General features: G+C 42.9%; 1 protein-coding gene across 1 annotated transcript; it reads left to right on the forward strand.

Annotated features, from left to right (window-relative positions):
* The first annotated feature begins 522 nt into the window (after window positions 1–522).
* On the forward strand, window positions 523–26,503 carry LOC311145593 (methionine aminopeptidase 1-like). The gene is made up of 11 exons (XM_084181877.1): window positions 523–755; window positions 2,087–2,138; window positions 2,600–2,709; window positions 2,961–3,021; window positions 22,278–22,369; window positions 22,473–22,556; window positions 22,693–22,831; window positions 23,368–23,499; window positions 23,961–24,104; window positions 24,525–24,590; window positions 24,738–26,503. Exons 1-11 carry the CDS (start codon window positions 534–536, stop codon window positions 24,902–24,904), a joined length of 1,269 nt encoding a protein of 422 aa, XP_084038003.1. The 5' UTR covers window positions 523–533; the 3' UTR covers window positions 24,905–26,503.
* Window positions 26,504–26,670: the final 167 nt, after the last annotated feature.

The raw sequence follows: 26,670 nt of genomic DNA on the forward strand, positions 1-26,670 counted from the left end.
CACTTTAAAATGACAGAGAGAGGTGAGCAATTACACCTAGATAGAACAAGATAACCAAACCAGGTTATCCCAATCGTTTGGTGTGTGTGTGTGTGTGTGTGTGTTTGTGTGAATGTATAGACAATGGAGGAGGTATATATAATATAAAACCACTTCTAACACTATTTTTTCCGTTTAACACCCTAAAAATGCGCCATTTCCTATCTAACTATTTCTAGCTAGCTAAACTAACGTTAGCTCACCAAGCTAGCTACCTAGCTGATCGTTTTGTGAACAGAACTGTGTGAGCATCGCATTCAGATTAGCTTTTTTATTAAAATATATATATCTATTCATCCATCCATCCATCCCCATTTCTGATGATCCAATGATCTCATCCATGATGTCTTGACAGCTGTGGCGCAAGCTAAATACAAAAAAACGTTAACAAATGGTTAGGACCAATGAGAGTAGAGCTACGGAGTTCGGACGTCACATACACATGTCCATATATGGCATTGCGTTGGCAGCCATATTGGGTTTTCTATCCGGTGATGTCCCTGCAAAAGGGAACACGTTATAGCTCCGGCTGGCGAGGTTTTCTCCAGCCGACAGACCGTCCACTCCCCCTCAGTCTCTACCCCTCTAGACTGCAGGCAGGCATGGCGGCTATCGAGGCACGGGAATGCGAAACAGAAGGTTGTAGCAGCGAGGCCAAACTTCAGTGTCCAACCTGTATCAAGCTCGGGATCCAAGGCTCATACTTCTGCTCTCAGGTAGCATTCGTTTTCTAATTCATTCAGTTTGAAAGGGGTCTGACATGATACACACAGCGGCCCAGCATCCTTCATCACGAGGTAGCTAGCGCTGACAAAGCTGCCCTGATTGAGTTTCCTCACACCCATTTAAGTAGCCTAGCATACGAAGCTAGCTAACTAGCTAACTGCAAGCGTTTTCTGCTTAAACCCGTAGCTAAAAAACAATGGTTTGCAAACACATTATCTAGGAACTTTATTTGAAGCCAATAGCTAACATTATCCCCCTGTATGAAAAATGCTTGTTGATAAGTTTATTGTAGTTTATGGGTATCCTAACTAGTTAGTTTAGCGCTAGTTAGCTAGCTACTAACGTTAGCGAACTAATTCGCTAGCGCTGTGTTTGTTAATCAGCATCAACTTTGAAGTCTAACAAGCTAACGTTAGTTGGGTAGTTAGCCTAGTTTTCTCATTGGCATTGGTTATTGCAATGAATTAAATGACTAGCTAGCTAACTGCTAAGCAAGCTAACTAGCTGAGGCATACTTTCTACAAGCTGATGTAGCCATGCTTATTCATTTGATTTCTCTGCTCCTGGTCTGGCTGTAGTAACCCACCTGTGGCTTGTTTGTCTGAAATGTTGACCTGCTTTTCACGATCACTTTTACCAATGGGTAAGAGTATGTAAACCACTGTCAATCATTGAAATTGCCAAGGGTACAAGGAAAGAAGGATGCAGGCCCCAGTTGCAGTTTAGCCAAATGTATTTATAATTAACCCATCTGTCTGTGGTTTAGCTGTGTGCCATTAAAGGTAAAAGGAAGTGTAACTAGTTTAAAACTTATCACAGTCTGGCAGCATAGGCCTAGATTCAGTTTTGGCAGAGACCGATTGGGGAGGTAGGGAGATCTGCTCTGACGTTCCATGCAGGCAGCTCTGTCAGAGCCTCTCTCCTACCCAGAGTCATGAGGCCAGCTGAAGTCGGTGGGATATTTTTACCCCACTGCTCTCTTACTATTCTAGTGGTCACTGGTCAAAAAATTAACTGAGCAGCAGAGATGTTAGTCATGGTCAACTGGCCATTGACCTAGTCTTGTAAGAAACTGGAAAGTGGTTTATGTAGCATGTGTGAAATTCAGAGCCCATTGATCTCTCTCCCTCTGCCTTTTTATAGTTTTGAGCAGGGATGCACAACTCCCAGTCCACAAACGATTAGAGGAATTGATTCTGCAATTGGTGCCAGTGAGAAACAAACAACCAGAAGATACTGCTGCCATTGATTGAGGTCACACACCCCTGATGTACGGAGTCTCATATGGATGTATCTCTCCTCTCTTTGTCCCCTCATTCAGGAGTGCTTCAAAGGGAGCTGGGCCACTCACAAGCAGATGCACAAAAAAGCAAGTATGTATCCTCCTCAGCAATATCCTATCGCACAAATCATTTTTCAAACATACCACAATGTCCCTTCATGGGCTTTCTGTCATTGTTCCCATTCTTACATGACCTATCATCTGAAGGCATAGAATATGTGAAAGCCCACATAAATGGCCAAGCTTTTCCATCCTCTAATTTTGATGGTGAAATAGAGCAATGGTGTAGCCATTCAAAATGGACGAGACACTGCAATCCGTACCAGCCATTAGAGCAGGTGCGGACAATCTGTGAGATTCGGTGAGTGTACAGGCTCCCCCCCAGCCAGGCAGCAATACACCGGATTCAACTAATCAATGTAAATGAAAGCACACTGGGCCCTCACAGGGTAAGCTTGCCCTAGAGTAGTCTAGTGTGTATGTGTGAACACCTAACTGATCTTTCAAAATGGTGTCAAATCAGATGTCCTATATTACATTCTGTTTTTGCAGAGGATGATAAGAACCAGGATGAGGCAAAGAACTGTGTGGAGAACGACACCAACACAGACCCATGGCCTGGCTACCGCTACACGGGAAAACTACGCCCTCACTACCCACTCGTAAGGCCACCTTTCTTGTACATTTCTAAATGGGGCTAATGTGCTGATAAGAGCTTTTTTTCTTAACTACCTAGTAGTCCAACATACGTCAACACAACATGATTTAATAGATGTAAGCCACACAAACTTTGTGTAAAGTTTACTCATTAGCCCCCGGGAGCTGTGTAATCATGTCTCTAAACTCTCGTCTTGTTGGTTCCTTCTGTGAGCTATATGTAATCAATCTCTCCTGTCATTGGTTCCCCATGTAGACTCCCATGAGGCATGTCCCCGGTGACATTGAAAGACCTGACTATGCCGACCATCCACTAGGTAACGCTACTCCTCTTAGACCGCCTCCAGTTGCTTTTAAGTTTTAAGAAATCCTTTGCTGTCCATTTGAAAATCTTCTCAAAGCTAGTATTCTTTGTCATGAATTGTGTTGATATTGAAACATTACACTTTATCTGAGAAATGTACACTGTCAATACCCAGTACTGTACCCAGACAGGTATTGATGTTTCGATGTTTAACATCAGGTGACATCAGTCATAGAAAATGGGTTACTGCCCCAGCCCTAGATTCCATTAAAGCTGATTATTCATTATGTAACCTCTATCGCGAGGAGCCACTCCACAAGGTAACCATGTCACCTGACTGCTGATCAGCCACCAGGTAGCCATGGTTACAGTCTCTCCACTCATGGCACATTCATCCAAATGGCACGCCGGGACACGAGTGAGATAATGTCACGTCAGTTGTTCGTGATCATCAGGGACCAGTTTTTCAAAAGTTATCTATCAGAATTTCTGCTATCGTATAGGATTAATTGCATAGAAATAGAATGAATAGACCGGGAGTCCCCATCCAAGTCAATGATTTGTCTGTTCTATTCATTCTATTTCTATGCATTTAATGGCTCTATTTGCTACAGATTTTCAATGTTCAAACATGGCATGAGTCGATTCCCATGCATCAATTTGCCTATGATCCCACAACCCTTCTAAAGATCCAACAGGTAATTTAATTTAGACTGTTACAACACCTGTGTATTTCTTTACTGAAGCTGCAGAGTCTGAGAGTAAGTAAGTAGTAGCCAGTGCACACTCGCACTGTGAATTCCACTTCAGTTTCTCTGGATGGCAAGGGGCTTGAACATTTTCCTCCATGGCCAAATGGAGGTAACCATGTAAACTTGGATGGATAGATAGACATGAGCTTGAATGGAATAGGAATCTGATTGGCATGTTGATACTGGCCAGCTACTGCATAACAAATTTCACTAACCATGTTATATGTCAGGGATGGGCAACTGGCGGCCCGCTGGCCCCCTTTTTGGTGGCCCGCGGAGAAATTACAAAAAAATGATTCATTTTTACACAAAAAAAACCCATATACACACACACATTTGGAACTCATTCAGGGTCTCAACTAACTCTTGAGTTATAGTAGAATACACAAGGTGTAATTTTGAAATGGTCTTGTGCATCAGCAGTTTTTCTCGTCAGTCACTGGCGGTCACTCAATTAGCCAATGTCAGCTAACAATAGGCTAATTTAACTTTACCGTCATTTCAAACGTAGCAATGTTTACTTTGGCCACTAGAGTGAGCTCCCCTATGGCTACTGAAGGATAATAAATTGTTGTAATAAGTACTCTTTACCAATCGGGTGAACTGTGCTAAACTAGAATGGACAAGCTGCAGGTAAAACACCTGCCAGCAAGCAAGTTGGCTCCAGCGATGAGTGAGTCATCATGAGCTCTAGCAATAGGAACATTTAGCATGAAAATCACATATTTCAACCATGTGAGACTGATTATCTGTCACTGAATTCAAAGGTAGACCACAATGTTTGGTGTGCTTGCAGAACGTATCTGTGATGAAAGATTAGAACCTCCGTCGCCACTACAACAGCAACCAGAGAGAAATATGGCAAGTACACTGGTGCTGCTAGTGCAGCCATCATTACAAATCTAAAAACCAAGATACACAAACATGTACAGTGCCTTGCAAAAGTATTAATCCCCCTTGGCGGTTTTCCTATTTTGTTGCATTAAAACCTGTAATTTAAATTGATTTTTATTTGGATTTAATGTAATGGACATACACAAAATAGTCCAAATTGGTGGAAAAAATAACTTATATATACACACACAGTGGGGAGAACAAGTATTTGATACACTGCTGATTTTGCAGGTTTTCCTACTTACAAAGCATGTAGAGGTCTGTAATTTTCATCATAGGTACACTTCAACTGTGAGAGACTGAATCTAAAACAAAAATCCAGAAAATCACATTGTATGACTTAAGTAATTAATTTGCATTTTATTGCATGACATAAGTATTTGATACATCAGAAAAGCAGAACTTAATATTTGGTACAGAAACCTTTGTTTGCAATTACAGAGATCATACGTTTCCTGTAGGTCTTGACCAGGTTTGCACACACTGCAGCAGGGATTTTGGCCCACTCCTCCATACAGACCTTCTCCAGATCCTTCAGGTTTAGGGGCTGTCGCTGGGCAATACGGACTTTCAGCTCCCTCCAAAGATTTTCTATTGGGTTCAGGTCTGGAGACTGGCTAGGCCACTCCAGGACCTTGAGATGCTTCTTACGGAGCCACTTCTTAGTTGCCCTGGCTGTGTGTTTTGGGTCGTTGTCATGCTGGAAGACCCAGCCACGACCCATCTTCAATGCTCTTACTGAGGGAAGGAGGTTGTTGGCCAAGATCTCGTGATACATGGCCCCATCCATCCTCCCCTCAATACGGTGCAGTCGTCCTGTCCCCTTTGCAGAAAAGCATCCCCAAAGAATGTTTCCACCTCCATGCTTCACGGTTGGGATGGTGTTCTTGGGGTTGTACTCATCCTTCTTCCTCCAAACACGGCGAGTGGAGTTTAGACCAAAAAGCTATATTTTTTTCTCATCAGACCACATGACCTTCTCCCATTCCTCCTCTGGATCATCCAGATGGTCATTGGCAAACTTCAGACGGGCCTGGACATGCGCTGGCTTGAGCAGGGGGACCTTGCGTGCGCTGCAGGATTTTAATCCATGACGGCGTAGTGTGTTACTAATGGTTTTCTTTGAGACTGTGGTCCCAACACTCTTCAGGTCATTGACCAGGTCCTGCCGTGTAGTTCTGGGCTGATCCCTCACCTTCCTCATGATCATTGATGCCCCACAAGGTGAGATCTTGCATGGAGCCCCAGACCGAGGGTGATTGACCGTCATCTTGAACTTCTTCCATTTTCTAATAATTGCGCCAACAGTTGTTGCCTTCTCACCAAGCTGCTTGCCTATTGTCCTGTAGCCCATCCTAGCCTTGTGCAGGTCTATAATTTTATCCCTGATGTCCTTACACAGCTCTCTGGTCTTGGCCATTGTAGAGAGGTTGGAGTCTGTTTGATTGAGTGTGTGAACAGGTGTCTTTTATACAGGTAACGAGTTCAAACAGGTGCAGTTAAAACAGGTAATGAGTGGAGAACAGGAGGGCTTCTAAAAGAAAAGAGTGTGTGAGAGCTGGAATTTTTACTGGTTGGTAGGTGATCAAATACTTATGTCATGCAATAAAATGCAAATTAATTACTTAAAAATCATACAATGTGATTTTCTGGATTTGTGTTTTAGATTCCGTCTCTCACAGTTGAAGTGTACCTATGATAAAAATGTCAGACCTCTACATGCTTTGTAAGTAGGAAAACCTGCAAAATCGGCAGTGTATCAAATACTTGTTCTCCACACTGTATGTACACACACACACAACTGTTCTGAATGGCCCCAGAGTCTGCAACACCGCTAAGCAAGGGGCACCACCAAGCAAGCGGCACCATGAAGACCAAGGAGCTTTCCAAACAGGTCAGGGACAAAGTTGTGGAGAAGTACAGATCAGGGTTGGCTTATAAATTTTTTTATCAGAAACTTTGAACATCCCACAGAGCACCATTAAATCCATTTATTAAAAAATGGAAAGAATATGGCACCACAACAAACCGTCCAAGAGAGGGCCGCCCACCAAAACTCACGGACCAGGCAAGGAGGGCATTAATCAGAGAGGCAACAAAGAGACCAAAGATAACCCTGAACGAGCTGCAAAGCTCCACAGCGTAGCTTGGAGTATCTATCCATAGGACCACTTTAAGCCGTACACTCCACAGATCTGGGCTTTACGGAAGAGTGGCCAGAAAAAAGCCATTGCTTAAAGAAAAAAATAAGCAAACGTGTTTGGTGTTCGCCAAAAGGCATGTGGGAGACTCCCCAAACATATGGAAGAAGGTACTCTGGTCAGATGAGATCAGTTCACCTTCCAGCAGGACAATGACCCTAAGCATACTGCTAAAGCAACACTTGAGTGGTTTAAGGGGAAACATTTAAATGTCTTTGAATGGCCTAGTCAAAGCCCAGACCTCAATCCAATTAAGAATCTGTGTGTGGTATGACTTAAAGATTGCTGTACACTAGCGGAACCCATCCAATTTGAAGGAGCTGGAGCAGTTTTGCCTTGAAGAATGGGCAAAAATCCCAGTGGCTAGACGTACCAAGCTTATAGAGACACCCCAAGAGACTTGCAGCTGTAATTGCTGCAAAAGGTGGCTCTACAAAGTTGACTTTTGGGGGTGAATAGTTATGCACGCTGTTCTTTTGTCTTATTTCTTGTTTTTCACAAGAAAAAATATTTTGCATCTTCAAAGTGGTAGGCATGTTGTTTAAATCAAAAGATACAAACCCCCCAAAAATCCATTTTAATTCCAGGTTGGAAGACAATAAAATAGGAAAAATGCCAAGGCGAATACTTTTGCAAGCCACTGTATTTTTATTTGAATTATTTTCACTTTTATTGAACTAGGCAAGTCGGTTAATAATAAGCCATTTAGCAGACGCTTTTATCCAAAGCGACTTAGTCATGCGTGCATTCATTTTATTTTTGTGTATGGGTGGTCCCGGGGCTCGAACCCACTACCTTGGCGTTACAAGCGCCGTGCTCTACCAGCTGAGCTACAGAGGACCACAAATTCTTATTTACAATGAGTGCCTACCCCGGCCGAACCCGGACGATGGGACTCCAAATCACGGCCGAATTGTGATCCTGCCTGTGATCGAACCAGGGTCTGTAGTGATGCCTCTAGCACTGAGATGCAGTGCCTTAGACCGCTGCGCCACTCGGGAGCCCAGAATAGACAATGTGGATAGAGTATGTAGTATATCTGAAGAATGTCGGATAGGATACGTACAGAAATGGTTAAATAGGATAGGCCTTGACTATCATACAGTGAGGGGGGAAAAAAGTATTTGATCCCCTGCTGATTTTGTACGTTTGCCCACTGACAAAGAAATGATCAGTCTATAATTTTAATGGTAGGTTTATTTGAACAGTGAGAGACAGAATAACAACAAAAAAATCCAGAAAAACGCATGTCAAAAATGTTAGAAATTGATTTGAATTTTAATGAGGGGAAATAAGTATTTGACCCCCTCTCAATCAGAAAGATTTCTGGCTCCCAGGTGTCTTTTTATACAGGTAACGAGCTGAGATTAGGAGCACACTCTTAAAGGGAGTGCTCCTAATCTCAGCTTGTTACCTGTATAAAAGACACCTGTCCACAGAAGCAATCAATCAATCAGATTCTAAATCAGATGTATATTTTTTCAGTGTATAAATAACTTAAACTGAAATGTCACATTTTACACATTTTATAATTGTAGGAAGCTCTCTGGAAAGAAGCTGAACTTCAGTCATGTCGTGGATGTTGTGACAAGTTTCCAACTTGATCCGATGAGCGAACAGATCTGTCAACCATCGAAGTTTGTGGCCTCCCTAGATGAGGTCGACGATGCATATGGTGATCTGCAACTTCACACAGGGATACGATGGATGAGCCGCGGTAAATGCCTGGAGAGGTTTTTTTCATTGCGCACATAGATCTCTCTGTTTTTGGAGGGGAGCATCAGTGTGGATACGAGTGGTTATTGTGAAAAATTGAGGGATATCAGCTTTCTCTCTGCTCTGACCTTTCTCAATGACATAACCCAGCATCTGAATGTCTTGAGTCTGAAGATGCAAGAATGAGATGTTTTTACGCCAATGTGAATGGGTTTCAGCGCAAACTCGAGCTGTTCAAAGACCACCTGTCATTAGATCTGCCAAATCCGGCCCACTTTCCCACATGTACCCTGACATCTCTGAATGCGAGAACACCATCCCCTTCAGCAGGTACACAGATGACATCACAACATTACAGGAGCAATTCAAAGATCGCTTTCAAGACTTCCACGATATGCAGCCTCGTATCCATCTGTTCACTGAACCAATCTCCTCCGTTGGGAATGAACAGCCCGCCGACTTGCAAATGGAGCTTTGCGAGTTGCAGGCCAACCCCTTCAATCAAAATGGAACGAGAGGGGGATTGAGTTTTGGAAACTGTTGCCCGAGTCCAGTTTCCCACACTTGAGAGAGGGAGCACATTTGCAAGAGCAGCTTTTCCACAATGAAACATCTGAAGTCAAAAGAGAAACCGACTCCCAAATAAAACACTATTCCATCTCACGCTTGTGGGATTTACAACCATCCCTCCCTTGTGCGTGCACCTGAGAGACCACAAGTGTCACATTTTAAAAGACAACTGATTACAAGTGGTTGTTGGTGCTTGTTGCATTTCTTTCTGTAACCTAACCCTCACTCCTCAAAGGGGAAAAATAAAATCTATGTCTCCTGCACCATAATGGGATATTAATTATTAAACAATGTTTGGGGTAGGGCAGGCTATAATCAGTGGTGGAAAATGTACCCAATTGTCGTACTTGAGTAAAAGTAAAGACTCCTTTTTCTACTTGAGTAATTTTCCATTAAAAGTGGAAGTCACCCAGTAAAATACTACTTGAGTAAAAGTCTAAAAATATTTGGTTAAGTATCAAAAGTAACAGTATTAATCATTTTAAATTCCGTATAATAAGCAAACCAGACGGCACGATTTTCTTGTTTTTTAATTTACGGATAGCCAGGGGCACACTCCAACACTCAGACATCATTTACAAAGTAAGCATTTGTTTAGTGAGTCCACCAGATCAGATGCTGTAGGGATGACTAGGGATGTTCTCTTTAAGTGTGTGAATTGGACCATTTTCCTGTTCTGCTAAGCATTCAAAATGTAACGAGTACTTTTTGGTGTCAAGGGAAATGAATGGATTAAAAAGTACATTTATTTTCTTTAGGAATGTAGTGAAGTAAAAGTGGTGAAATATAATTTTTTATTTAACTTTTATTTAACCAGGTAAGCCAGTTGAGTCATTTACAACTGCGACCTGGCCAAGATCAAGCAAAGCAGTGCGATTTAAAAACAACACAGAGTTACATATGGAATAATCAAAACGTACTGTTAAAAACACAATAGAAAATCTATATACAGTGTGTGTAAATGTAGTAAGTTCTGGAGGTAAGGCAATAAATAGGCCATAGTGCAAAATAATTACAATTTAGTATTAACACTGGAGTGATAGATGTGCAGAAGATGATGTGCAAATAGATATACTGGGGTGCAAATGAGCAAAATAAATAATAATATGGGGATGAGGTAGTTGGGTGGGCTAATTACAGATGTGCAGGTGCAGTGATCGGTAAGCTGCTCTGACAACTGATGCTTAAAGTTAGTGAGGGAGAGAAGTGTCTCCAGCTTCAGAGATATTTGCAGTTCGTTCCAGTCATTTGCAGCAGAGAACTGGAAGGAATGGCGGCCAAAGGAGGTGTTGGCTTTGGGGATGACCAGTGATATGTACCTGCTGGAATGCATACTACGGGTGGGTATTGCTATGGTGACCAATGATCTAAGATAAGGCGGGATTTGCCTAGAAGTGATTTATAGATGACCTGGAGCATGAGCACGAGGGCATGTTTAGCAGCATGAGTGAAGGAGGCTTTGTTGCGAAATAGGAAGCCAATTCTAGATTTCACTTTGGATTGGAGATGCTTAATGTGAGTCTGGAAGGAGATTTTACGGTCTAACCAGACACCTAGGTATTTGTAGTTGTCCACATATTCTAAGTCAGAAGCGCCGAGAGCAGTGATTCTAGTCGGGCGGGTGGGTGCAAGAAGCGTTCGATTGAAGAGCATGCATTTAGTTTTACTAGCGTTTAAGAGGAGTTGGAGGCCACGGAAGGAGTGTTGTATGGCATTGAAGCTCGTTTGGAGGTTTGTTAACGGTGTCCAGTGAAGGGCCAGATGTATACAAAATGGTGTCGTCTGCGTAGAGGTGGATCTGAGAGTCACCAGCAGCAAAAGCGATATCATTGATATACACAGAGAATAGAGTCGGCCCGAGAATTGAACCCTGTGGCACCCCCAGACACTGCCAGAGGTCCAGAAAACAGGCCCTCCGATTTGACACATTGAACTCTATCTGAGAAGTAGTTGGTGAACCAGGCGAGGCAGTCATTTGAGAAACCAAGGCTATTTAGTCTGCCAATAAGAATGCGGTGGTTGACAGAGTCAAAAGCCTTGGCCAGGTCGATGAAGACGGCTGCACAGTACTGTCTTTTATCGATCGCGGTTATTATATCGTTTAGGACCTTGAGAGTGGCTGAGGTACGCTCATGACCAGATTGCATAGCGGAGAAGGTACGGTGGGATTCGAAACGGTCAGTGATCTGTTTTAACTAGGCTTTCAAATACTTTCGAAAAGCAGGGCAGGATGGATATAGGTTTGTAACAGTTTGGATCTAGCGTGTCACCCCCTTTGAAGAGGGGGATGACTGCGGCAGCTTTCCAATCTCTGGGGATCTCAGACGATACGAAAGAGAGGTTGAACAGGCTAGTAATAGGGGTTGCGACAATTTCGGCGGCTAATTTGAGAAAGAAAGGGTCCAGATTGTCTAGCCCAGCTGATTTGTAGGGGTCCAGATTTAGCAGCTCTTTCAGGACATCAGCTATCTGAATTTGGGTGAAGGAGAAGTGGGGGGGGCATGGGCAAGTTGCAGCGGAGGGTGCAGATCTGGTGGCCGGGGTAGGGGTAGCCAGGTGGAAAGCATGGCCAGACGTAGCAAAATGCTTGTTGAAATTCTCGATTATCGTAGATTTATCGGTGGTGACAGGAGGTGCTCTTATTCTCCATGGACTTTAATGTCCCAAAACTTTTTGGAGTTAGTGCTACAGGATGCACATTTCTGTTTGAAAAAGCTAGCCTTTGCTTTCCTAACTGATTGTGTATATTGGTTCCTGACTTCCCTGAAAAGTTGCATATCGCAGGGGCTGTTCGATGCTAATGCAGTACGCCACAGGATGTTTTTGTGCTGATCAAGTGCAGTCAAGTCTGAGGAGAACCAGGGGCTATATCTGTTCTTAGTTCTGCATTTTTTTTAATGGGGCATGCTCGTTTAAGATGGAGAGGAAATAACTTTTGAAGAACATCCAGGCATCCTCTACTGACAGAATGAGGTCAATATAGTTTAGAGGGTAAATTAGTCAGGACGATATCTATGAGGGTACCCATGTTTACGGATTTATGGTTGTACCTGGTAGGTTCCTTGATAATTTGTATTAGATTGAGAGCATCTAGTTTAGATTGTAGGACGGCCGGGGTGTTAAGCATATCCCAGTTTAGGTCACCAAGCAGTACGAACTCTGAGGATAGATGGGGGGCAAGCAATTCACATATGGTGTCCAGGGCACAACTGGGGGCTGAGGGGGGTCTGTAACAAGCGGCAACAGTGAGAAACTTATTTCTGGAAAGGTGGATTTTTAGAAGTAGAAGCTCAAACTGTTTGGGCACAGACCTGGATAGTATGATAGAGCTCTGCAGGCTATCTCTACAGTAGATTGCAACTCCACCCCCTTTGGCAGTTCTATCTAGATGGAAAATGTTGTAGTTTGGAATGGAAATGTCAATTTTTGGTGGCCTTCCTAAGCCAAGATTCAGACACTGCTAGAACATCAGGGTTGGCAGTGTGTGCTAACGCAGTGAATAACTAAAACTTGGGGAGGAGACTTCTGATGTTGACATGCCAGAAACCAAGGCTGTTACGGTTACAGAAGTCAACAAATGATAGCGCCTGGGGGGTAGGCGTGATACTGGGGGCTACAGGGCCTGGGTTAACCTCTACCTCACCAGAGGAGGAATAGAATAAGGATACGGCTAAAGGCTTTAAGAACTGGTCTTCTAGTGCGTTGGGTACAGAGAAAGGGGGCAGATTTCCGGACGTTGTAGAATAGATTCAGGGCATTATGTACAGACAACGATATGGAAGGATATGAGTACAGTGGAGGTACACCTAAGCATTGGGTAACTATGAAAGAGAGGGCATCACTGGAGGTACCGATTGAGCCGGTGTATGGGGGGTGGGACAAAGGAGATCTCTGAGGCTGGTTGAGCTGAACTTGGGGCTCTACAGTGAAATTGTATAATAAGAACTAACCCAAACAGCAATAGGCTAGGCATATTGACTTGGGAGAGAGGCATAACGCAATCATAGGTGTTATTCGAGAGGGCTAAAACAACATCTGGTAATGGCGACTAAAGTTTGGGCTAAGGCTAAACAGATAAACAAGATTGGGTACCGTGTAAAGGAACAGTCCAGCAGGCATTAGCTGAGTGATCATAAGGTCAAGTGAACAGCACTAAGTAAGTCCGGGAGCAGATCGTAGGCTGCTAAAGCACAGGCGAGCAGGAGGCACGGCTGTTGATTGCGCGTGCTAGCGGGCCAGGGCTAGCAGATGGATCTTCGTGGTCGTCGCAACGGGAAGCCTGTTGAAACCACATCAGACGATTACGTTTTTAAGCCCTAGATTTCTAATCCCTTGATATTATTGTTGGCCATAATAAATAGATATGCTGATAGTGGACCTTATTTTACTCTTATTGACAGTTAATACTTTGAGAAATAGCCATTATTTACTATTTTACACCTAGAGTTACTATACATGAGTTTAACCCATTTTATAAATATTTACCTGGAGCTAACCCAGCACATAGCACTACTGGGTGATCTGAAAAGTCATATAATACTTTCAGCAAAAATGTTTATTTTCAATTTACAATCTGTAGAAACAATGAGAATAGAAAGGTTCAAAACGTTTGTGAAACATCACAGCACAGTTGAAAAATATATGGCAAATAGAAATCCAATATGGATGGTGTTAAGAGATAGATGGGAGGGGTTGACTGGAGCTCAAGGTTGGGACTAATAACAAGATGACTAATGGGAAAACGTATATAGTAGGGGTGTAACGATCCATCTACTACATCGATGTATCGATTTATATTCCTATGATCCAACTACATCGATCTGTGCTCGGCGAGTTGGCCTTTTGGACAACATATATCGATCTAACATCGTTTTAAAATGTAATAAATCGATTTGTATCGATACTAGGAAATAACCCATTGGATTTAAGCACGTCAGACTTTATATGGATGTTTTTTCTTAGCACTTTTAATGATAAAGGCTTTAAACATTACTCGATTCAGTCTGCCTATCCGTGACGTCATCGCGCCAGCAGCAGCGCAAAGGCGCCAAGACAACAAAACATAGCATGCCGGACGACAGAGGAGAAGCCGACGAGCGAGAAATTATCAAGCCACCATTGCGGTCCTTACAAGAAACAGGAATCTAGGAAACTTCACCTGCACTGTCCAGTATCCAGGTATTTATTTCAGTCACACTGGTTGAATTTTTGGCTAAAAGGTTACTGAATCGATTTCAAGTCACTGAATCGTTTCGGATCGTTCTAAATGAACCAATATCGTCCTTGAATCGTATCGACAACCACGAATCGTGATACAAATCAAATCGTTGTTAAAACGAATCGTTACACCCCTAGTATATAGGTTATAGGTTAAGAACTTTTGTGAAAGAGCACAGTTGGAAAGATATGGCAAATAGAAATCAAACTGGATGGACATCAGAAATAGATGGGAGGTTTGAGGGTAGAGTAAAAACAGGAGTAAAAACAAACAAAATAGAACTATTGTGAAATAGACTGTCCATAAAATGTATATAGTATGTATAAGCTGGAAGTAGAGGCCTAAGCGTTGTTGTTTACTCCAATTAGGAGAAATTAGAAATTAATAAGGGAAAAAAATATATATATTTTTTTTTACATCAGTTGAAAACATGTTTTGGTATGGATGTGGGTACGCAGACCCGCGAGCCACTGCGGCCCCTCATGATGCGTTCAGATTTTGTGGCCCCCACCCCATCAAAGTTGCCCATCCCTGTTATATGTGAATGAATACCCATACTCATAACCCATTTCACATGAGTCACACCCCCTGTTCTGATGTTCTCTATACTATTGTCTTGGCAAAATTAAAAAGTAACCTCTTTCTACTGTTCCACTTTTCTAAATGAGAAAATTCTGGACCTAATATGTCTTGGCTGGGTTAAATATAACCATAAGCAGCACATCCAGAAATATTTGAATATTTTAACTGTCGATTTGCTTTGCTGTCCTTGCCCAGCATTGATCACTAGACTGGCAAGTCTGCCACAGTGCTGTTAATTGTTAATTGCATCCGATCTATTCCTGAGTCTAGTCTACACAGTGTGAACCTGGCTAGTGAGATGGTTTGCTCAATAGCAGAGGTGATCTACCCCTAGGCTTTTTATGTTTGTTCAGAGAACAAACAGCCCGTTGTTGAACTGGAATTCAGTATTGCACACACTATCTCTGCAAACAGGTTAACAGGATGAATTCATCTGTGTCGGTTAGAGTAGATGCAGGGGTTAAAGGTCTGTCACTACGACAGATTTCCATTATATGTATTCTGGAGAGGTGGTTTTGGAGATGACACAGCCTAATACAGAAGCATGTTTGTTGTGCAAAATACAGTGCCTTCAGAAAGTATTCAGACCCCTTGACTTTGTCCACATTTTGTTACGCTACAGCCTTATTCTAAAGTTGATTAAATCGTTTTCCCCCCCTCATCAATCTATACACAATACCCCATAATGACAAATCAAAAATGGGTATTTAGAAATGTTAGCAAATGTATAAAATAAAAACTGAAATAGAACATTTACATAAGTATTCAGACCCTTTACTCAGTACTTTGAAGCACCTTTTGGCAGTGGTTACAGCCTCGAGGCTTCTTGGGCATGACGCTACAAGCTTGGCACACCTGTATTTGGGGAGTTTCTCCCATTCTTCTCTGCAGATCCTGTCAAGCTCTGTCAGGTTGGATGGTGCGTCGCTGCACAGCTATTTTCAGGTCTCTCCAGAGACGTTCGATCGGGTTGAAGTCCGGGCTCTGGCTGGGCCACTCCAGGACATTCAGAGACTTGTCCCGAAGCCACTCCTGCGTTGTGTTGGCTGTAGGTTTAGGGTCGTTGTCCTGTTGGAAGGTGAACCTTCACCCCAGTCTGAGGTCCTGAGCGCTCTGGAGCAGGTTTCATCAAGGATCTCTCTGTATTTTATTTTTTTTCTCCTGAACCTCTTCTACTCTCAACCTCTCCGATCATTTTCATGATGTCCATCCGGTTTGCTTCTATATGCCATATATTTCTAACTGTGCTCTTTCACAAAAGCTCTCAATCTACAACCTATATACTTATTATGGACACATTATGCTTACATTATTAGTTATTAGTCCCATCCTTCAACTCCATTCAACACCTCCCATCTATCTCTTAACACCATCCATATAGGACTTCTATTTGCCATATATTTTTCAATTGTACTGTGATGTCTTACAAAAGTTCTGAACCTTTCTATTCTCATTATTTTCAATTTACGATCTGTCCTCCGAATTCATATTCATTATATAAATAGGCCTGTTTAATTTTGTCTGGCTTGCCGTTCCAAATAAAATGGAATACTTTTTTCTCATATAATTTAAAAAACTGTTTGCTAGGCGTAGGCAAGACCATAAGCAAATAGGTAAACTGGGATAATACTAAAGAGTTAATCAGGGTGATTTTTCCACAAATTGACAGGGATTTACCTTTCCATGGTAGCAAGATCTTATCTATTTTTGCTAACTTTCTATAAAAAAATGTATTGGAGTGAGATCATTTATTTCCTTTGGGATATGTATTCAGAGTATATCCACATTACCATCAGACCTTTTTATTGGTCAACTACATGGTAATGTAAAAATTGTATTTTTTAGTGATCCAATACGTAATATAGTACATTTGTCAAAATTTGGTTGTAATCCAGAGGTTAGAAAGTGTATCTAGATCATCTGAGGCTGTGGAGGGATTCAAGTTGTGGATTTAAAAGATTACATGAATCATCAGCGTACAATGACACCTTTTGTTTTTAACCCCTGGATTTCTAATCCCTTGATATTATTGTTGGATCTGATTTTAATAGCTAACATCTTGATGGCCATAATAAATAGAAATGCCGATAGTGGACAACCTTGTTTAACTTCTCTTGACAGTTTAAAACTTTCTGAGAATTAGCCATTATTTACTATTTTACACCTAGGGTTACTATACATGATTTTGACCCATTTTATAAGAGGTTCTCCAAAATTGAAATGCTGCAGGCATTTATATACACTGCTCAAAAAACTAAAGGGAACACTTAAACAACACAATGTAACTCCAGGTCAATCACACTTCTGTGAAATCAAACTGTCCACTTAGGAAGCAACACTGATTGACAATACATTTCACATGCTGTTGTGCAAATGGAATAGACAACAGGTGGAAATTATAGGCAATTAGCAAGACACCTCCAATAAAGGACTGGTTTTGCAGGTGGTGACCACAGACCACTTCTCAGTTCCTATGCTTCCTGGCTGATGTTTTGGTCACTTTTGAATGCTGGCGGTGCTTTCACTCTAGTGGTAGCATGAGACGGAGTCTACAACCCACACAAGTGGCTCAGTTAGTGCAGCTCATCCAGGATGGCACATCAATGCGAGCTGTGGCAAGAAGGTTTGCTGTGTCTGTCAGCGTAGTGTCCAAAGCATGGAGGCGCTACCAGGAGACAGGCCAGTACATCAGGAGACGTGGAGGAGGCCGTAGGAGGGCAACAACCCAGCAGCAGGACTGCTACCTCCGCCTTTGTGCAAGTAGGAGCAGGAGGAGCACTACCAGAGCCCTGCAAAATGACCTCCAGCAGGCCACAAATGTGCATGTGTCTGCTCAAACGGTCAGAAACAGACTCCATGAGGGTGGTATGAGGGCCCGACGTCCACAGGTGGGGGTTGTGCTTACAGCCCAACACCGTGCAGGATGTTTGGCATTTGCCAGAGAACACCAAGATTGGCAAATTCGCCACTGGCGCCCTGTGCTCTTCACAGATGAAAGCAGGTTCACACTGAGCACGTGACAGACGTGACAGAGTCTGGAGACGCCGTGGAGAACGTTCTGCTGCCTGCAACATCCTCCAGCATGACCGGTTTGGCGGTGGGTCAGTCATGGTGTGGGGTGGCATTTCTTTGGGGGGCCGCACAGCCCTCCATGTGCTCGCCAGAGGTAGCCTGACTGCCATTAGGTACCGAGATGAGATCCTCAGACCCCTTGTGAGACCATATGCTGGTGCGGTTGGCCCTGGGTTCCTCCTAATGCAAGACAATGCTAGACCTCATGTGGCTGGAGTGTGTCAGCAGTTCCTGCAAGAGGAAGGCGTTGATGCTATGGACCGCCCGTTCCCCAGACCTGAATCCAATTGAGCACATCTGGGACATCATGTCTCGCTCCATCCACCAACGCCACGTTGCACCACAGACTGTCCAGGAGTTGGCGGATGCTTTAGTCCAGGTCTGGGAGGAGATCCCTCAGGAAACCATCCGCCACCTCATCAGGAGCATGCCCAGGCGTTGTAGGGAGGTCATACAGGCACGTGGAGGCCACAAACACTACTGAGCCTCATTTTGACTTGTTTTAAGGACATTACATCAAAGTTGGATCAGCCTGTAGTGTGGTTTTCCACTTGAGGGTGACCCCAAATCCAGACCTCCATCGGTTGATAAATTTGATTTCCATTGATAATTTTTGTGTGATTTTGTTGTCAGCACATTCAACTATGTAAAGAAAAAAGTATTTAATAAGATTATTTCATTCAGATCTAGGATGTGTTATTTTAGTGTTCCCTTTATTTTTTTGAGCAGTGTATAAACCCCAGTCGTACTTTATCAAATGCCTTTTCGAAGTCTGCTATGAATAGCAGGCCTGGTTTCCCAGATTTTCCATAGTGTTCTATTGTTTCCAGTACTTGCCTTATATTATCTCCAATGTATCTTCCATGTAAAAACACTGTCTTATTAGAATGAATAATGTCTGACAATACCTTTTTTTATTCTATGCGCTATACATTTTTGCTAGAATTTTTGCATCACAGCACTGAAGTGTAAGGGGCCTCCAATTTTTTTTATGGACTGTATCTTTATATTTTCCACTTGTATCCTGTTTCAGTAATAATGAAATCAGACCACCTTCTTGAGTGTCTGATAATCTACCATCTCTCTGTACTTTGCTCCATTCATCTTTGCCTCGATCCTGACTAGTCTCCCAGTCCCTGCCACTGAAAAACATCCCCACAGCATGACGCTGCCACCACCATTCTTCACTGTAGGGATGGTGCCAGGCCAAAGAGTTCAATATTGGTTTCATAAGACCAGAGAATCTTGTTTCTCATGATCTGAGTCTTTAGGTGCCTTTTGGCTAACTCCAAGCAGACTGTCATGTGCCTTCTTACTGAGGGGTGGCTTCCGTCTTGCCACTCTACCATAAAGGCCTGATTGGTGGAGTGCTGCAGAGATGGTTGTCCTTCTGGAAGATTCTCCCATCTCCACAGAGGAACTCTAGAGCTCTGTCAGAGTGACCATCGGGTTCTTGGTCACCTCCCTGACCAAGGCCCTTCTCCCCCGATTGCTCAGTTTGGCCGGGCAGCTAGCTCTAGGAGGAGTATTGGTGGTTCCAAACTTCTTCCATTTAAGAATGATGGAGGCCACTGTTCTTGGGGACCTTCAATGCTGTTTTGGTACCCTTCTCCAGTTCTGTGCCTCGACACAATCCTGTCTTGGAGCTCTACGGACAATTCCTTCGATCTCATGGCTTGGTTTTTGCTCTTACATGCACTGTCAACTGTGGGACCTTTTATAGACAGGTGTGTGTGTGTGTGCCTTTCCAAATCATGTCCATTCAATTGAATTTGCCACAGGTGGACTCCAATCAAATTGTAGAAACATCTCAAGGATGATCAATGGAAACACAATGCACCCGAGCTCAATTTCGAGTCTCTTAGGAAAGGGTCTGATTTACATAGTAGCTATAAAATGTACATAGGCTGAAGCATGGGGTTTGTCCATCTGCATTTACCCCATTGGACACATTAGTAGGTCGTTAACGATTGTCAGACGTTTTGGCTCTTCAGTGTGAAGGGGTCTATGTCTGCCGACTTTAAGTACCGCTATGTGCGGTTGTAGGCTCCGACAGTTCTGTCTGATTTTTATTTTCTTTATCGTTTGGCTGGTGTTACGAGCCGATCCTGGTGACTGACCAATAGAAACACGGCTGGCACTGAGTATGCACACAATAATACGATTATTGTGAATAGTCAGATTTAATATAATAGTTTGATTTAAATGTTTACATGCTGTGCAAGAACGATTTCCCGACTAGGCTTGTTTACATGACACATCTGAAATCATTTTGATAAATGCCCAAAATTGCCAATCAAAATAAATGACCATGTTATTTTGGGGAAGCCTATTGCAGAATGTGACGCAGCCTTTCAAGGCAATTGCAGAATGTGACTGCAAATCATACAATCTGGCCAGGTTAATATCAAGATTTTAATTTGGTAATGTCGTGTGATAATCGTAAAAGACTGGATCTGACGTACAGTCTGCAAAGGCCTTAAGCAAGGGGACTGGAATTGGCCAAACTCGCAGTTTAATACATGTACAAAATTATCCTCTTTCCCTAAAAGCATGATGGTCATGACTTTCTTAATGAAAGGGGAGGTTAACTTGGCCGCAGACAATCGATTTGAGATCGACTTAAGTTTCAGTCATGGGATTTATTTTTGCTTTAACCCCCGAGTTAAATGGCTGTTGTAGATAGTTGTAGCAGTCTGTCTTTTTGCTAGTTTCTTAGCAAGGTTTTGGTCAATATCACTTGAACTCTGTCAATTATGAAATTAATTCCTTTAATTTATCCTTAATTGAAATGAAATTGACTCCACCTCAGTGCATTAGACTAGTAAACCTTACCATAGAATACATTGTTACCTTCTGTAGACAAACTGTAGCTTTAACATTGGGATTCCTGTATACATTTGCTACCCTCTGAAAGAAGCTTATTCATCTTTGTTGATGCCACAGTCATTCCCACTTTGTTTGCGTGTGGCTATGTATGCAAGCGCTTGTGAGTGTTTGAGAGGAAGTGTGCATGTGTATTTGCGCTCGCGTGATTGAGTGTGAGAGGCTGGTGTCTGAAGCTCTTTTCTACTCATCACTTCAGCAGCAGAAGTGGGTCTTATGGCAGGTACGTCCTACTCCACAACCCCACCCACCCCCCATCCCCCATCCCACGCCCAGTTGTCTGTTTACTGTCGCTCCTCTTATTGTGTAACTCTTTTGTTTATTTCGTATGTCTCAATTGGTGAACACCCGGCAGGAAACGAAAGCATGGCCCCACATATTTTTGCATGGCGTTCTTTTCATATTTTGCTGCAGTAGAGCTATGATCTGTATTGTATCGTAGTGCTGTGGGTGTACAGTAGTCATGTCGTCTCATAAGTGGTTGATCAACTGACTGATGTGGTTGTGGCCCATGCGTCAGTGATGTTGCCTACACTGATTATGAAGCTCATATCAATGCTGTGGTCTATACATTGTATGTAAACATTGTTTGGTTTTGTGATCTCATAACCAGATAACTGTACAATAAGAATGTCATTCCAATGAAAATAGTCTATTAAACTATGTGGCTCAACCATAACTGTATGCCTATGTCAATACAAAGGCCCCCATAGTACAGAATTATGTAGATCTGAAATATTTGCACATGAGTAAATAATATAGAGAAAATTCCACTCAGCTGGAAGACGGGGATCCTTTCAGCTCTGCAGATGTCTAATATAGGCGGTAGAGGTTGATTTGGAACTAGCTTCAGGAGGTCTGCAGAGCGACATGATCATGCCTCTTGGTCGACTTGTGTAGGACTACATCTTCGTGACGTGCTGTGATGTGTTCTATTCATTTTCTTTAATATAGCCAGGTTAGGTGAAGACGTTTGGTGTCTACTTTAATTTGATGTAGTGAATCTATTCTGTGAGGATGTGGGCTTCTAAGTAAAGCTAGGGACACATTGTATCATAAGAAGGATGTGACAATGGATGAAGGTAGTACTATACTATGGTCAGTACTCTACATTAAGCTCTTTCCAGTAGCAAGGAGGTTGATATAGTGGCAATGTGGTGTGCGCTTTGGAGTGTAATGACACTAAGTAGTTATGTTTGAGCAGATGCAAGAGGTGGTTGAGTCAGTCCACCGTGGCAGTCAGTTTTGAGTGAAAGTGACGTTCTTTGACTCAGTTTGATGGAAGGCTGATCAGGGTGTGTTTGGTGTGTATGGATGGAATAGTGATGTTAAAATGAAGCCTGTATGCCTATTCTTCTCCCTTTGCTTTAAAAAAAAGGCATGTCTGAGTCGGAACAGTCTTTGAAGGGCACTTCACAGATCAAGATCCTTTCTGCCGAAGACATTGAGGGCATGACAGTTGTGTGTAAGGTAAATTGTTCAATTGCTTTGTAACCTTTCTCCATTGATGTTATTAACTGTTTAAAAAAACAGTGGTTTGAAATGTAAAGACAATATTTCTGTATTTTTGTAGCTGGCCCGAGAGGTGCTCGACATCGCCGCCCTGATGGTAAAACCTGGCATGACCACGGAGGAGATTGACCACACTGTGCACCTGGTAAAGATGCTGGCCTCCTTTACCCCTCTCCCATCCACTCGCTTTCTCCTCTCGCTCTCTTCCTTTCTCACTCTATTCTCCTCTCTCCCTCGTCTTGATCGTTGATGTGTAAGTACTTTATTCTTCCTCCCTCCAGGCCTGCACAGCCAGAAACTGTTACCCCTCCCCTCTCAACTACTACAACTTCCCCAAGTCCTGCTGCACGTCAGTCAACGAGGTCATCTGCCACGGCATCCCAGACAGGAGACCTCTGGTGGATGGGGATATCCTCAACGGTAGGCTTCCCAGGAGGAATCTCCATAGTGTCAAGTGACTTCTTTTCCTCATATCACTCTCAATCTTTACTGATGTGAATGGACTGGGCAGGTGAAAAGCAAATCCCTAGTTGGCATCCTCCATATGCTTTCACCTAATGTATATGCTATTATCAGATCATTGAGTATGATGGGGTTTCACTAGGAGATACAGCCACCTTAGACTATTGAGATGCACATGGAGAATGGGCTAGTTTCCATTCGACAGACTGCCAAAGACTTCTTGCTCACAGCATGGTTTGACAAGATAAATTGTTTTATTAGTATTCAGCAACAGTCTATAGGACTTCAGCCAAAATGTAGCCTGTGTCCTATATATTTCTGCGAAGGACTCCTCAGAAGAGACAGATCCAATCAGAGACACTGCCAAAAACCTGACTTACAGCATGGTTTAACAAGACAAATGCTCTCATTTAGCGTTCAGCTTTGCCATTTTGCTCCCTAGCGTGTGTGTATTTCTGCTAATGTTCGGCATCTCTTTCCCTCCTCCTTTGCAGTGGATATTACTGTGTACCACAATGGATTTCATGGAGACCTCAACGAGACCTTCTTCGTTGGAGAGGCAGATGAAGGGGCGAAAAAACTTGTCCAGACCACCTTTGAATGCCTTATGCAAGCCATCGACTCCGGTAGGATCTCTTACCTGATGCCAGATAATCATAATGATGAACTTGATTTCTTTAACAATTAGGTCACTATCTCAAAGTTAAAGGGGCAATCAGCTGTTGCTACATCCATTTTTGGACTCATAAATGAATGGTATGTACCCATTTGATTCTTGAAGTATAGAACTTATAAATGCCAAATTAGCTTATTAGTTCAACTGCCGTACCCCATCAGAACCCAAAATATAAGCTTGTTTTACACCGATGTTTGTAAACAAACACTATATAGCCTCAAAACATGGTTAAAACTATAATTTTGATATCAATGATGGTCAGTCCTTGCATCCATAGTTCTGTCTATGAATTTGAGTGGTTACTTTTCTCCAGCCCCATCCCTCAGCTTTTTACAGAAACGGGTGGGGAGAACGCTTTGTTTCAACTGCTGAATGCCGCTTTAATGTTTCCCCCCCCCCCCCCCTTTCTAGTGAAGCCAGGTATCCGCTACAGGGAGCTTGGTAACATCATCCAGAAACATGCCCAGGCTAATGGCTTCTCTGTGGTGCGGAGCTACTGTGGCCACGGCATCCACAAACTGTTCCACACTGCCCCTAACGTGCCACACTATGCCAGTGAGTAACACTACCTCTTAGGGCCGGGATGGTACCTATATTGCGATACTCGTTAGTATCGTGGCAAGGAAACAAAACACGAAGTGGATTTAACTTGTTTAGTAAAACAGCCCTAATGTTGGAAACAAACAATTATGTCGTAATCATTTATTTAGTCACATTTATTTATTTTCCAAGCTATAGCACGCTATTTTACATACAGCAGGTTTTTAAAGGACCAAAGAATTGGGTCTGTTTTTTTGTTTTCATTTTTACCATATTAATATACTTGTATCGTTCCGGCCCTACTCCCTCTCCTTCCACCAATACGCTTGTGAAATTGACATCCTATTCTCAGATAACATAGTAGCCTACTTTATCAATCGAAAGGTGATTTGGGGGATGATGTATAAAGCAGTGCGTTTCCTCTTTCCTTTGCAGAAAACAAAGCAGTCGGAGTGATGAAGCCTGGCCATGTATTCACCATCGAACCCATGATCTGTGAAGGTAAGGGCCCTCTGAGACATGACCACAGATTTGGGGTGTAATATTGTGTGTAATTAGTTGGTAATTATATACCTATGTGTAAAACTACCTGTGTGTTTAAAACTGTATACCTGTGTGTGTGTGTGTGTGTGTGTGTGTTCTGCGTAGGTGGTTGGCAGGACGAGACGTGGCCTGATGGCTGGACAGCAGTGACCCGGGACGGAAAGCGTTCTGCCCAGTTTGAGCACACCCTCCTGGTGACTGAGACGGGCTGTGACATTCTGACGCGCCGGCTGGATGACAACGGACGTCCCCACTTCCTGAACCAAATCTAAACTGGGGGGGGGGGGGGTACAGCCACAAATGGACTGTCTCACGGGACGCTTTCTCTTTTGCACCCCCGTCGTATCACACACACAAACACACACACACCTCTAACCTGAGGCACCACACCCCCTGGAGGCCGGCCCGCCCGCCCGCCCGCCCGCCGTGGCCCAGCTCTCACTGTTCAACGAATTTAGTGTCTTTCTCCAAAATTAACGGAAAGTACTTGAATACATCTATCAACTGTGTGGATTGTTTTATCTAGGCTGTTTAAAAAATAAAAATAAAAATAACTGTCTCATCAGGAAATGAATAGGAATAAGAGAAGGGAAGTGTATTCATGAAATGTGGCTTTGCGCAGTTGCAGGTTGAATTCTTACTTTGATTGTGAGCTTGGATTCTGTTGATGTGTATAACTGCAGAGGTATGGAAGGGATCAGGCTTTAGTTTGACCCCATGACTTCTAGACATGTGCCACCGTACTGTGTTGCTTAATTGATAGCAAGGCAGCCGGGCTCCTATTGACCGGCCAGATGTGGCCAGGGAAGGGGAGCGGTTCAGCTCAACTGTAGTGTTCTGTTAAGGTGTGTAGTGCAGGTCTATTCAAACCCGGGCCCTGAGGTCTGCAGCACTGCTGGTTTTCTTTTTTCTCTGGTAGTGAACTAGTTGGTTAATGTTTATTGATTTGACCAGAGTTCCTCACCTGACATCCCCAGGTCTGCTTTGAATCGGGATGAAAGTTGACAGTGCTACGAACCCTGAGGTCTGGATTGAAATTGGCCTGGTGTAGCGCGTTGAGCCTTAATCTTTGTGAATTAAGAATAAGCATGCTGGATAATGTCCAGGCAGCATGTGTCTATTATTCCTCAGTCCAGTCAATCGCTATTTACCTTGGTATGCTGCCGATTTGCTGGTGCGAGCAACAGTCTTAAGTCTCCATTTCCAATCTTTCCACAGTTTCTCTGCCACCTTTTTATTTCTTCTATGATGGAGTGATAAGCAGCTGTTCTGTAGTTGTGTGTATGTTTGAGTGTGAAGACTGTATAAATGCCAAAGGCTCTATTCCAGCAGAAGTTTGGGTTTACCACAGACCTGTGAGTTTAATACCCGTTTCCAGAATACTGTATTAAAATAGTGATAATTTGAAATATTGATTGTTTTATATTAGCTGGTAGTTCTGCATTTCTTTTTTTTGTATTGTACTTCCCATGATGTGCACATTATGGCAATCTGACTCTGCAAATTAAATTAATCTCATTTATTAGACTAGACACTTACTCCCAATGCTATGCGCAATTAGCCTGGCGACGAGCTTCAAATGAAATTGACCAGTAAGACAATGTATTAAATTCAAATGGATAAATAAGGAGTGATGTTATGGTTTTCAGAGCCTCTTCTTGAAATTCCTTTTCTAGAATTTCAGGACAACACGGATACTGCAAAGCAAGAAATGGGAAAGGATGGTAATGATTTATAACTTTGTATAAAATGTGGAAAAATGGAAAGCTGGCTTTGATGTGATTCTACTGCAATGCCTTACCATTTCCCAGCATGCATTAAACCGAAGCCCTCTGAACTGCTCGAAGGGCAGTGTGTGGGTCACAAACTCATCCACCTTCAGCTTCTTGTTCATGTACTCACTGACCAGTTTAGGAAAACTCTCCACACATATCCTGTGGAAAGCAGATGCGAAGTGCGACCTCAATCTAATCAAAGATGACATCCCGGAAAATGCTGGACAACTGATTAACTGATGATTGGATAATGTGGGGTGCCA

The sequence above is a fragment of the Coregonus lavaretus genome (assembly GCF_964263955.1).
Source record: "Coregonus lavaretus genome assembly, chromosome: 18".
NCBI classification, from domain to species: domain Eukaryota; kingdom Metazoa; phylum Chordata; class Actinopteri; order Salmoniformes; family Salmonidae; genus Coregonus; species Coregonus lavaretus.